The following is an 11738-nucleotide window of genomic DNA, read 5'->3' as shown; positions in this document are numbered from 1 at the left end:
GCCGGATGAGCACGTGTTAAGCAAATAGATTAAATTATATGCATGGTTAGATTAAGCCAAAAAGAGCTTAATAGAAAACAATAAAAGCCTTGTAATCCATATTTAAATAAAGTTCATTGCATTTAGCCTCCTCCTTTAAAACCTTTTCTGAATTCAAGCTTTTCGGCTATTAAAAGATTCAGTGATGGCGAAGAACAAGATATAAAAGAGGAAGGATGGTTTGTTTAATCATCAACCAAAAAATCACCATAAAACCCATCCATTAACCAACTATAAATTTGCAGCAAGTCCTCACAAAAATTCGACCACCTGATTTCATATTTCTTCAAGAAAATTAATGGCATTCAAGACGACTTACATGATCCAGAACTCCGACGATGGCCGAAGAGAACTCACGGTTAAGGAGTTCAAAAGATGGTTGATGAAGTTTGACAGTGATAAAGATGGCCGGATCAGCAGAAATGAGCTCCGGCAGGTTGTTAGGGCTACCGGAGGTTGGTTTTCCGGCTGGAAAGGCAATGCCGGAATCAAGTCTGCTGACAAGAACAGAAACGGTTTCGTTGATGGCTGTGAGATCGAAAATCTAGTCCAGTTTGCACAGAAGGAATTGGGTGTTAGAATCATACCATACTAATTTAGAACAGATCAATGCATTTCTAAAAACCCTCTCTTTATTTCTATGTAATTAACACGAGTTCTGAAGCATATACTCGATCTGTAATTAGAATTTAAATGAATTGAAGTATGGCTACATGAAGAAGAACGTTGGATAGAGTTCTTCTGAGTGGTGACTATTTTAGGTAACGTTCAACGTGTCGATAGAGTTGTTCTAACTATTTCGGGTAAGGTTCAGTGTGCTGCTACTTGAACGATTCTATTTTTGTACGATTCTACTGAAGCAGTAAACAAAAGTTCGTAATTACATTCTCGTGGACACCTTCAGTCACTCGATAGTTGGAGGCGGAAGTTTCCAGAAGTTCCATGAGTTATAATCCTCCTGCTAATAAACACGACGACAGATAACACATTTAGTTCTTCGTATTTCATACCTGTAAATCTTGAAACTACTAATGACATGGATACAGAGTTGTCAAGTTATATTGTCACATAAGCAGCATAAAATTTTGAGAAATTGTGAAAAATCAAACCTCCTCGTGCACGGATATAGGAGGGAAAATTCCGTTGACGATAGCATGGAGTGAAGCATATGATTTTGAGTCGATGCAGCGGTTCACAACAACCTCTCCCTGTAAAACCCGAGACACAAAGACAAAATTACGTATGATCATCGTGATTGACCTTAAAAACGTTACAAAATGGTTCGAGGTTTATAAGCACCTTAGGATTGATGATAAAGATTTTTCCCTTCGATATTCCGACCTTGAGGTAACTAAATTCATCAGTGTCTCTATTTCCGAAACCAGCATAGAACGGATTCCTGTCGGATGGAAAACATGCCTTGATATCCTGGGGATCCGAAAGAAATGCCGATTGTTTCAAGCCTCGATATTCAATATAAAATGATCATCAAGAAGAAAATCGTACTCCTACGTCTCAAGAAAATTACAGATTTCCCCCTTTCGGAATGTCCCATGAACTTGGGAATTATTTATTTGTCTATTAACATCACAAATAATTGATTTTGGTTCACGAGCTTCCGCTATTTTCTCTATATCGGAGGGAATTTTAGATATTTGACAAATAGTCGAACTATTTCCTTAGACCATGTATTAGCAATCACAACTTTCATGGGATGGAATAGTCGGTAACTAACTACGAACTAACCTCCAAGCAAGCAATTTTGAATTCATGTGGAGCTCTTCTTATAACTGCAAAAGGGTAGTAAAGTAATTTCAGAGACCATTCTAAAAAGAACCATCGGTAGCTATATCTAAATGCCATTGTTCATTCAATCATTCTACTTGACGTTCCATTCACTTTCCGTGTGGTGGTCACATTCCCGGCCAAATTTTGGTATTTTTTGAAGCGTAAGGACTCTGGTTTCAATTTGACACTGACCCATCATAGCGGAGTTTCAAAAACCCGTCCAATGACCATATGACATAATACAATATATATTAAACTGTTACCTTCACGAAAAAGAGAAGGAAAAAGTCCATCAGGAGAAATAACAACAGGCCCATCCGGCAAAGCCTCTCCATCCTGCAAATTAATTTATGATCGGGTTTTTAAGGACGACAACAAACTAAACATAAACAATGTGCTCATTGGCTTTGGCAAGAAATGACCAACAAAAGTGTCGCCTTTCAGGCAAAAAGACGGAGAGTAAAAGTTTTCAAAGTACCTGCTTAAGGTTGAACAGGAACTGTCTTGTGATGGAGGCCTGAGAAATTGCCCGAGCACTTAGATAAAGCATTTGATATCCATTTTCCTATAACATACAAACAAGAAGACGGTTCATATACCTCTAAATGCATACTAGCTTACAAACCAAACAAATCCAATGGGACCCACATGGAGTAGGGTCTGAGACGGGTACGCAAACCTTACCTCTACCCTGGGGTCATTTGATTAAATGACCTTCTAACGGGTTTTTGTTAAATCCATGATCTTCTGACAAGTTTGAGAATGTATTTGCTTAACAGAAGAATGCCACTACCATACATAAGAACGCCTAAAAACTTGTCAAAAGGTCATAGATTTAAAAAAATAAGTGTCAGGAGGTCATGTAGCTAAATAACCCCTCTACCCCAAGGCGTAGAGATTTTTGTTTCCATAAAGACCCCCGGCTTGAAAAAATGAAAGCATGATTGTCCGAGAAACATTTGGTTCCAAAAATGTTAAGTCAAATATTCCAATTCTAATGACAATGAGGGGGTAGCAAAGAGGCTATAATTGCAAGAATGAGAGACAACAGGCTAATAAACCTTAATGGCCGAAAAGAGATGTGTTACGCCTATATGTGACCAATCTCTTCCAACCAAAGGCATGAATTGTCCAAGAACATCAGATCTGCAACACAAAGAACATCATAGAAGAGCAAATTTGTTAACATATTACTCGACATCGTTCTTTAGAGATTATTCGAGAGTTGTGTAGCATAAGTATGTGATTTAAAGGTTTTCATATTTCCTATAAACCCAAGAACTTGGCACAAGAACCCATTCATCTAGGCTTAATGATTAAGCAAGTAATTTTATTGTTTCCATGATGAAGTAAATAAGGATTTGGAGGGGTTGATAGTCATGCTTGATTTGATTGATAGTATTCTAGAATTAGATTAGGCATCACTGGAAGACAAGACTGCCTCTCAAAAGTAGGCAATTTTGTAAACTTCTTTGCTATTTTATCAACAAAACCGTTTCAATTATATGATTTTTCCTTATCTGAATCACAAAAACATTTAATAGCTTAAGTTGTAGTTTGTGAAAACTCGATCCGCTCACCAATGGAGCCTGCTGAAACTGCACTTACATGCAAGCTTTGAGCAGAAATTGACAACTTATTTACCGCAACAGCAACGTCATGTCTGCTAAGTGTGAGATATTGCAAAGCATTCCAATTACAGGGTGTAAAGATCTCAAAGGGGTTGTTGTCATGAAGATGAAGACTATTACTCCGGTTGACTGGCGTGGACACGGACTTGCATTCAGAGCATGTTGGTTCTCTTGATCACATCTATTGTATACTTGGCTTATGACAAGTGAAGTCCACCATGTCCCTTAATTGTCTAAAAGCCAAGAAAATAAGTGACCGAGCGAAGTTTTTAAGAGGAACTGATTGTTGAGAAGATGTTCGAAATTTGTCAAACCAAGTACGGGAGATTGCTTGAGGAATGAAGACGTAGAGAGCATGCTTGAGTTTACACACAGCTGTAAAATTTTGCTTATAGATAACCATTGGGCTGTTCCATGAAGACTCGTTTGTCAAGTGGACCATCGAAAGGCATTGTTTACATCAATTTGTTGCACATCCAGTGAAAATGTGACAGCAAAAGTAACGATAATGTGAATGGTTGTTGGTTTAATGATCGGATTGAAAGTCTCGAAGAAATCAATACCTAGTTGTGTTAGAAATCGAGGGTTCCTTGATCAAAATAGACCGGAAAAATCGATTAGAACACGTATATGTCCATTTTCCAAATACACTAATTTGACCCTTTATTCCCTTGGGTATCACAAATTGAGTATTGGGATAATCCATTGATCACTCGAATTTGATTATTTGAAGGCAATAATAATCGAGTTACGTGTACACTCAGATTCAATGTTCTACACATTTATATGAGAGATCGACAGTGACAAGTTAGTTAGGCTGTTTATTGATAATTGCACAGCAGTTAGTAACCGCTTGTGGATAAGATCAAGCACGGATCAGAAAGCAAGTCAGAGAAAGAAAGCACTGACAGGGAAAATAATATATATAATATATATATTTGTGATTGTGTGAGGGGGGAAAAAGCACTCAGAAAAAGCATTGTGCATGTTTGACTTTAGGCTTCACATTTTTTAGTTTTTATTAAACAATATAAGGAAAGAACCAGTTGGCAAAAGAGGCGACCGCCTCAATACCGCCGACCGTCTCACCGCCTTTGCCCACGCCTCTAACGACCAAGGCGTATGACACAGTGAATCCTTTAGAGGCCCCACGACATATGCTTTTTTGGACAGCGTGCACCTCCCACGCTTTTTTAAACTATGTACATGACAAGCATCACAAAAGAAACATTCTCATTACTCAACATGTGTTCCATTACAAAAGGATTTAAATGACCAAGCCCCATATGCCATAGAGCAGATTTTGAAATAGAAACACTTTTAGCAAAACAAAGATTGAAAAGGGAAGCTTGAAATGGTTAATGAGTAGATGTAGGGGGAACCGTCTTGGGAACTTGATTTAGCTGAATTTGATAAAGAGCCTCACTTGGCTTCCCGGAGTACCTCCTTCAAATTAGATCCTTCACTATGCAACAGTCATTGGTGAACTCCACAAATATAGGATTGTCTTCTGTTAGTTGGGGAATAGATAACAATTTTTTTGGTAATCGAGGTTACACAATATATTTTAGAAGCATAGTAGAATGAGTGAAAAAGCTATATCTCGAGTGTGTGATGCGGACAGATTACCTAGAACAATTTGGTTTTACCTTTGTAATCTGTTTTGTAGTTGATATTGGAAGAATCTGTTGTTATGTGAATCATGGCTATGCTATCCAGATACCAAGCACCGTCCAGTTGATTATCGTGAGCTGAAGTAAAATAGCAGTGTATTGCATGTTGTGTGATATTGGCCAGAGGAAGGAGTAAAAAGATAGGTATTGGTAGACTTGTTGCATGGAGATCCTTAAAATTTGAGATCAAAATGATGGAAACCCTTGGAGGCAAAGTGTCCTACTCCACCACAGAGTTGACACAACGGTAAATTTCCTCGACAACCCCTTCCTCGGTCATGGTCAGAGGAGTATCCATGGTTGATGGTTGGAGCAGATGAAGAATCATGGAGACCAAGACTACGGTGCATTTGAGTGGAAAGATGGAACACTTGGCATCATGAGATCACCAGGGATGGGAAGCTTGAGATGCTCAAGATGCATCTCCTGGCTTCAAAGCATGTACGCCACCTTGAAGAGTGAGTTGATCATGGCGAGAAGTAAGATTGACGACAATTGAGTCATAATCATGGCCAAGACCCCTAAGAATGTAAAGTATAAGTTTTAATCAGAGATTATCTCTGGCATGCAAAAGTGAAATTTTCAGACAGAGCCTGTGGGGCTGTTTACTAAACACTTGCTGCCTCTTACCTGATAACTAAGCAGTTATTGCCTCTTACTGAGTAAAAGACGCTTACCTGGTCAAAGATGATGGTCTTTACCAACAACCTTCCCGTGCATAAGTGAGGCTGGTGAATCTTACCCAGTTAGCGCTTACCAGGTGAAAGACAGTTATACGATGTTATTTTGATGACCGAGAATCTTACTCGGTAAGGCAGGTGAGGGTGGTGCCTCTTACCCGGTAAGCACATACCTGGTTTGTGTTGGTAAACAGACCCGTCAACATGTAATCAAGAATCGAGAGATTCCCTTTCCTTAGTGACTGAAGTTGAAAACAGAGTTGTAGAGTTTGAGCTTTGGAGTTTGTGGTGAACAAATTTTCAAGAGTATTACAGACTTGCTGAGAAGTGGCACAGCAAACAACATGACCAAGAATTGATTCTGAAATCTTGTTGAGTAACCAACTCATGCTGGCTTGATCTATGTGCACCCAACGGTTGAAACCAAGATTGATTTGATGAGATTCACCAGGAATAAGACTATCGAGTATTGTGGTCAACGAACTGAGGGTAAAACCTTTGTTCTAGGAATAAATCCCTCAAGGTCATGAGCACACAAGTCAAGAATGACTTGAGACCGCCAGAATGAGTAATTTGTGTGATCCAATTCTAGGATTAGAGGAGTAAGACTTTACACAACCTTTTCTATATTAAAATGTTTCCCTTTATTCTAAGCATTTGTCATCCTGAAGGAGGAATCTAGAACAAGCTACAATATGGAGCTACCATATGCCTTCGTATAAGCTAAGTTTCCCTTTTCGAGTTAAGCAGACACAAACCATCACCTCCAACCCTCCCCCCCCCCCCCCCCCCNCAATGGATGATCAAGTGTGGCTCATAGCTTTCAATTGGTTTAATATAATAACATTTAGTTCAGATTTCTATATAAGATGTAGAGTTTGTATCTTTGTTACCTAATAATGGTGTTTTAGTTTACTTTCACCTTTTCTGTTCACCAAGTGTAGTTGTAGACTTGGAGCTCTTCATTCTCATTAAGAGAAACTCGGTTTTCTCGGTCAAAATCTTAGAAAGTTTTGTTCAATTTTTAGTATCCTCTCCTCCCTTCAAGACTGTTTCCCTGGACAACTAAGCAGCTTTTCCCGAAGTGTTTATACCATTTACATGCTCCCGAATATCAATGCATAAGCCATAAGAAGTACTCCTTCCATCCCAAAATAAATGTCCATGACGAAAAAGGCACACAGTTGTAGAAATGTGTAATTAGTACACATTTTAATTAACTAAATGACAATTTTACCCTCAATAATAGAGGGAGTAACGAATTTCTCCATCTCATATCTAATAACTAAGATTAGAATTAAGAAAGTAAGCAAACTTTTGAAAGTAGACAGTTATTTCGGGATGGAGGGAGCATTATTCATCAAGTAAACATAAACTAAAGAATCTACATTCATCCTGCTTTAATCTTCATAAAAGAACTTACTTGGTAATTGTTCCATCAACATCTGAGATGACAATGCGAGTATCCCACCCCCACAAATAAATTCTGGCATCCACCTGAGATGCATCATGTATGTATGTCGAGTAAGCTACATAATATAACAGACACAAACCATAAACAAACATACATTGCACGATGGCACAATGACGAATGAGAGAAACTGCACATGACCTTTTGAGCCCCTAGAACCGATGTTGAAAACGTGAAGGTCACTGTATTTTTCCCTTCTGCGAGATTCAACGAAGCTAGTTGCTCGGGTGTTGGAGCAAGTGCCCTTGTATGCATCTTATTTGATTTTGGTGAAGATGCTTCTTTTTCTCCATCCGTCTCCACTACAGTTTCAACATCAGAATCCTTTTTACTGTTTTGTTCTTTCTGAGAAGTGTTTTTACTTCCCAATCTTCTAAATGGCCACAAATTCCAGCTTCCACCGGCACCATCAACAATACCGGAAGGACCATCTACAAAAAGAATTTCTCAAGACATCAGCATAATCTGATGCTTCCCACCATTCGAAAGAAATTCCCATAGTTGACCTTGAGATCAACTAGTTATATCTATAACCAATATGAATGTTCAAATCTTGATGACAACATTAATATTTATAAATAGTATAATATAACTACAAAAACTGTTGGTGTTCAATTTGTAACAAAATCCATTTTGAAATAGAAAATTAGCCCATTTGCATTATTTGCTTGATCTACAAATAGAATGCAAGAATTTTTCTTACCGCTTGCAATGCCACCATCTTTAAGATCCTTTGACAAGGTATCTGCAATCTGTGAATCAGATAAACGGAGTTCTTTCTCTGAGTTTGATTTTTTGATATCCTCCCTGATCAAATCCCAGTTTGAGGATCTAAATTTGGCAGCAGGAGAGTAGAACTGGGAATCCTCGTTAAGTGAATTGGGATCATCAAACGGAGACCACATGTTGGGCAATGATTTTGCCTGCCGACCAACACCCATTTCTGCAACTTCACAATTCCTAGGAATATCAACATGACTTGGAGACCTTCTAATATATCCCTTATGCCCTTCAATGTCACCTTTGAAACATTCTTGACGGATTCTGACTGGAAGTGGAGGTGGATATGGACCACGCTTCAGACTCATTGACTCACTGCATATCTCATCTACTTGTGAGGTAGATACGGACTGAGTTCCTTGCTCTGTGCTGTTGATGCTCGGTTTTGAATCATCAAGATCACCGTAGATCAACTGTTCTTCCACAAAACTTTCAGGTACTTGCTTGATCAAAAGAGAATCACCAGAAACATCTTGAAATTCACCATCTGACTCCAATGGCAGTCTGATTTCATTTGCTTCCTCCAATTGCATTGTGGGCTTATCATCTTTGTTTAGACAAACAGGCACTGCAATAGAACTGCATGAAACAACTTCTATGGATGCCTCTCCTTGTTCAGTAGCTGCAACTTCTGTACAGATTTTCTCTGCGATTTTTAATGGCTCTTCAGCTGTTATTATTCCCACTTCTGCCTCATTATGATCATCCAACTGAGTTCTCGAACTCTCTTCCTTGGAAACACAATTTTCCACACAACTGCTGTGTTCTTCATCAACCTCCTTGTTAACAACATCTGCTACACAAGTTTCATGAACCTCCATTACAGGCATCTCATTATCACCCCCGGACTTATTTACAAAGTGCTGTTCATGCAAAACAAAACTTGCGTCCAATCTTCCGCCAATACTTTCACCATTATCCTTGATAGATTCTTTACAATCATTCGCAATATTTCTGGAGGAAAGATTGGTTGACCATTTCATCTCCAAGAGATCAGCTGCAATCTCAGCATGCTCCAATGATGCAATTCTATCAACATTTGAATCATTCTCTTCCTTTGACAAGCTATGCTCTTGCATAGATCTCCTCCCTAGAACAAACCCCAAAATCCTAGATCGTTTAGAGTTAGTCCTGGACAAAACCTTACCATTGGTCACATCACTAACTGAATCACACCGATCAAAATCATAATTCATACTCTTAGACTTGGGTGGGATCTTATCATGGGGTTTTCCATCTATCTCCTCATATGAAGAAGATTGTGAGGAAACTGCATCCACTACTTCTTCAGGATCCACCTCCCTGAGAAAGTAAGCTTCCCCTCTTGGATCCAAATACATATGGAAATCAGCATCAACCCCATTAACATTAATGTCAACAACTCTTTCTTTTGCCTTCAAAACCCCTTGAAATTTCCCAAACTTAATATACCAAGGGGATGATTTCAAGCTACCATCTGGTTGTTGTACCACAACAATGTCCACAGCCCCACCAAATGGATGAAAAGGGCCTGAGACAGTATAAACCCCTTGAGTGATATAGCTACCTAGCCTCCCTACAGCATACATCCTTCACCAAAATTAAGAGGTTGAAGGCTTACACATTACCAATTTATACAAAAAGGTAAATCTTGTAAGCAGTTGTCTCCAGTAAGCCCCAATCATGCAAATTCCCGAGACCAATAGGGGACACAACTGTATAATGAGATCAAATTTCGAAATACCCAATTGATATCCCACACGAAATGCGAAGCTGATTCTAAACTCTAGACGTTTCAACAAAAATTCAGAAAAGCGCCTCTAACGAACTTGTAATTACAATCAAAGATGGAAGCTTGACTACGAAAATTTTCTAAATTTAGATACAAGGAAACAACAGAAATGGATTATTTGAATAAATAAATAAAATAAAATAAAGAAGAAGAAGCAACATCAAATGGATTGAATTATGACACAGTTGGCAAATGAGGAAAAGGCATATTCTTTTCAGACGATTCGATTGTACCACAAACCCATGACGGATTGATGATGTTTTTCGGCACAGTCACAGAAAATGACAGACACCCCTTGATTCTTCTCTCATCTTCGTCTTAGATTCCAGAAATCGTTGAAACACATTTGAAATTATAAGGTAATATAAATGGGGAAAGAAGGGGGTAAGCCAAGACACTGGCCTGAAGGAAGAAACCCAGTTGGGTTCGTGTTAAAGAGATAGAGATTGAAGGCGTAAGCGTTATTTTTGCAATTCGGGTTCTCGTTCGATTCTCTTTTTCTTGAATATGTCGATAAATCGTAGGAAACAGAGCATATCGTAGTTAATGATGGAGGTTCGAGTTAGGTGTGGAGACGGGGGTGTTCCGACATAATGGTCAATTCCCATGTTTTTTACGTTTTTTAATTTTTTAATTTAGATGGGTTTGGGAAACGTAAAATTTATAAAATTTATGGGATGTTTCGGATTGCTTACAAAAATAACTTATTAGCTTATTCCGATGTGATACCGACAATAAACATTTTTAAGTGTTTGAATAAACAACTTATACCGGTATCAAACCGGTAATAAAGAGTTTTTGAAAAAGTTAAACCCTTTATAATAAGTCGATAAATGTTTTTATAAAAAAAACATAAGTTGTTTCAAATAGGCAATCTGTCACCCTAGAGGCCTAGAATAACAGGGGTGATCTCGTAATTCTTGGTTTATGAAGATGCATTGTTAGGTACTCCATTTTATTTTCCCATTAAGGCCGAACTTAAACATATGCTCGAGAGATAGCTGGTGTTTATCCTAATGATGACTATAGTTTGTAATTATTTTTAGTATTGGTTTATCTAACTAACACTGTTAAATTTTTTTCTGATAAATGATTATGAAATAAATTATGTGTCGAAGTTATTTTGTAATTTTAGGAAAAATTAAAGAGAGACCTTCCCTCCCCACCTTTGTTCTTTGTGGCAATAGCATCCTCTATCATGGTAACCTCTTCTTCTTTGTTGTAACAACATTAAACACCTCCTTTAGCAGCCACCATTATTCTTTCCCAGCTTTTTTCTCGAAACATTTTTGTTATGAAATTTGAGCCTAGATCTGAACAACTTCAAAATCCAAAACCCGTCCTCCAAATCATGGATTTTGAACCAAAACTATGAACGAACAATGAAAGTAACAATGTCAAAAAAAAATGAAGTACTTTTGGTTCTGAGAATTTGTTCAATCTACTTTCTACATGAGATACTTGTGATGTAAATCCAAGATATAAAATGAATCACTTATAGATGCATTTCATAGTCAAAATCACACGGGTTAGTGTTATAAATTGCACATAGTGACACAAGATGGTGCGTTAGGATGAGATTTCGAGCCTGCGCTCGAAGCTGAACCAAGAAGAGTTGGTGCACCGTAGCTCTAAGTGTAGATAAGATCACTCGATATGCTTGGTTCTCGATTCTTGTTGTATTCTGCATGAGGCCATAGTCAATGAAATACTTAAGTTGTTTACCACCGCCTACATATATGCATAAAAGAAACAAGTTTTTACATCCTCTCTCTCTTTCTCTCTTTGTCCCCCACACACATGGAGAAGGAGAAGGCGGGGTCATAAATGTGGAAATGGCAAATGGCAAATGGCAAATGGCAAATGGCAAATGGGAAAGGGGTTTCTTTTTTCTTTTTAACATCA

At 38.2% G+C, this 11738-nt stretch overlaps 1 protein-coding gene across 6 annotated transcripts; it reads right to left on the bottom strand.

The window, feature by feature from the left end:
• Window positions 1–243: 243 nt before the first annotated feature.
• LOC112509645 (phosphatidate phosphatase PAH2-like) lies at window positions 244–10349 on the bottom strand. 6 transcript variants are annotated; one of them, XM_025114715.1, is made up of 11 exons: window positions 7986–10349; window positions 7424–7713; window positions 7235–7308; window positions 2889–2973; window positions 2306–2392; window positions 2091–2163; window positions 1786–1829; window positions 1339–1467; window positions 1149–1247; window positions 924–997; window positions 244–583 (listed from the first exon to the last, which is right to left on the bottom strand). In XM_025114715.1, the coding sequence occupies exons 1-10, from the start codon at window positions 9628–9630 to the stop codon at window positions 944–946; spliced, it is 2580 nt and encodes an 859-aa protein (XP_024970483.1). In that variant the 5' UTR covers window positions 9631–10349; the 3' UTR covers window positions 244–583; window positions 924–943. The 6 variants fall into 6 exon arrangements, 3 of the variants coding, with proteins under 3 accessions (XP_024970483.1, XP_024970481.1, XP_024970482.1); XM_025114713.1 differs by lacking the exon at window positions 244–583 and having other exon boundaries at window positions 700–1000; XM_025114714.1 differs by lacking the exon at window positions 244–583 and having other exon boundaries at window positions 700–997.
• Between the last annotated feature and the right edge of the window lie 1389 nt (window positions 10350–11738).

This window comes from Cynara cardunculus (assembly GCF_001531365.2).
Source record: "Cynara cardunculus var. scolymus isolate 2C chromosome LG 3, CcrdV1, whole genome shotgun sequence".
NCBI classification, from domain to species: Eukaryota; Viridiplantae; Streptophyta; class Magnoliopsida; order Asterales; family Asteraceae; genus Cynara; species Cynara cardunculus.
Note: the sequence above shows the minus strand (reverse complement) of the source record. Positions and strands in the feature narration are given on the sequence as shown.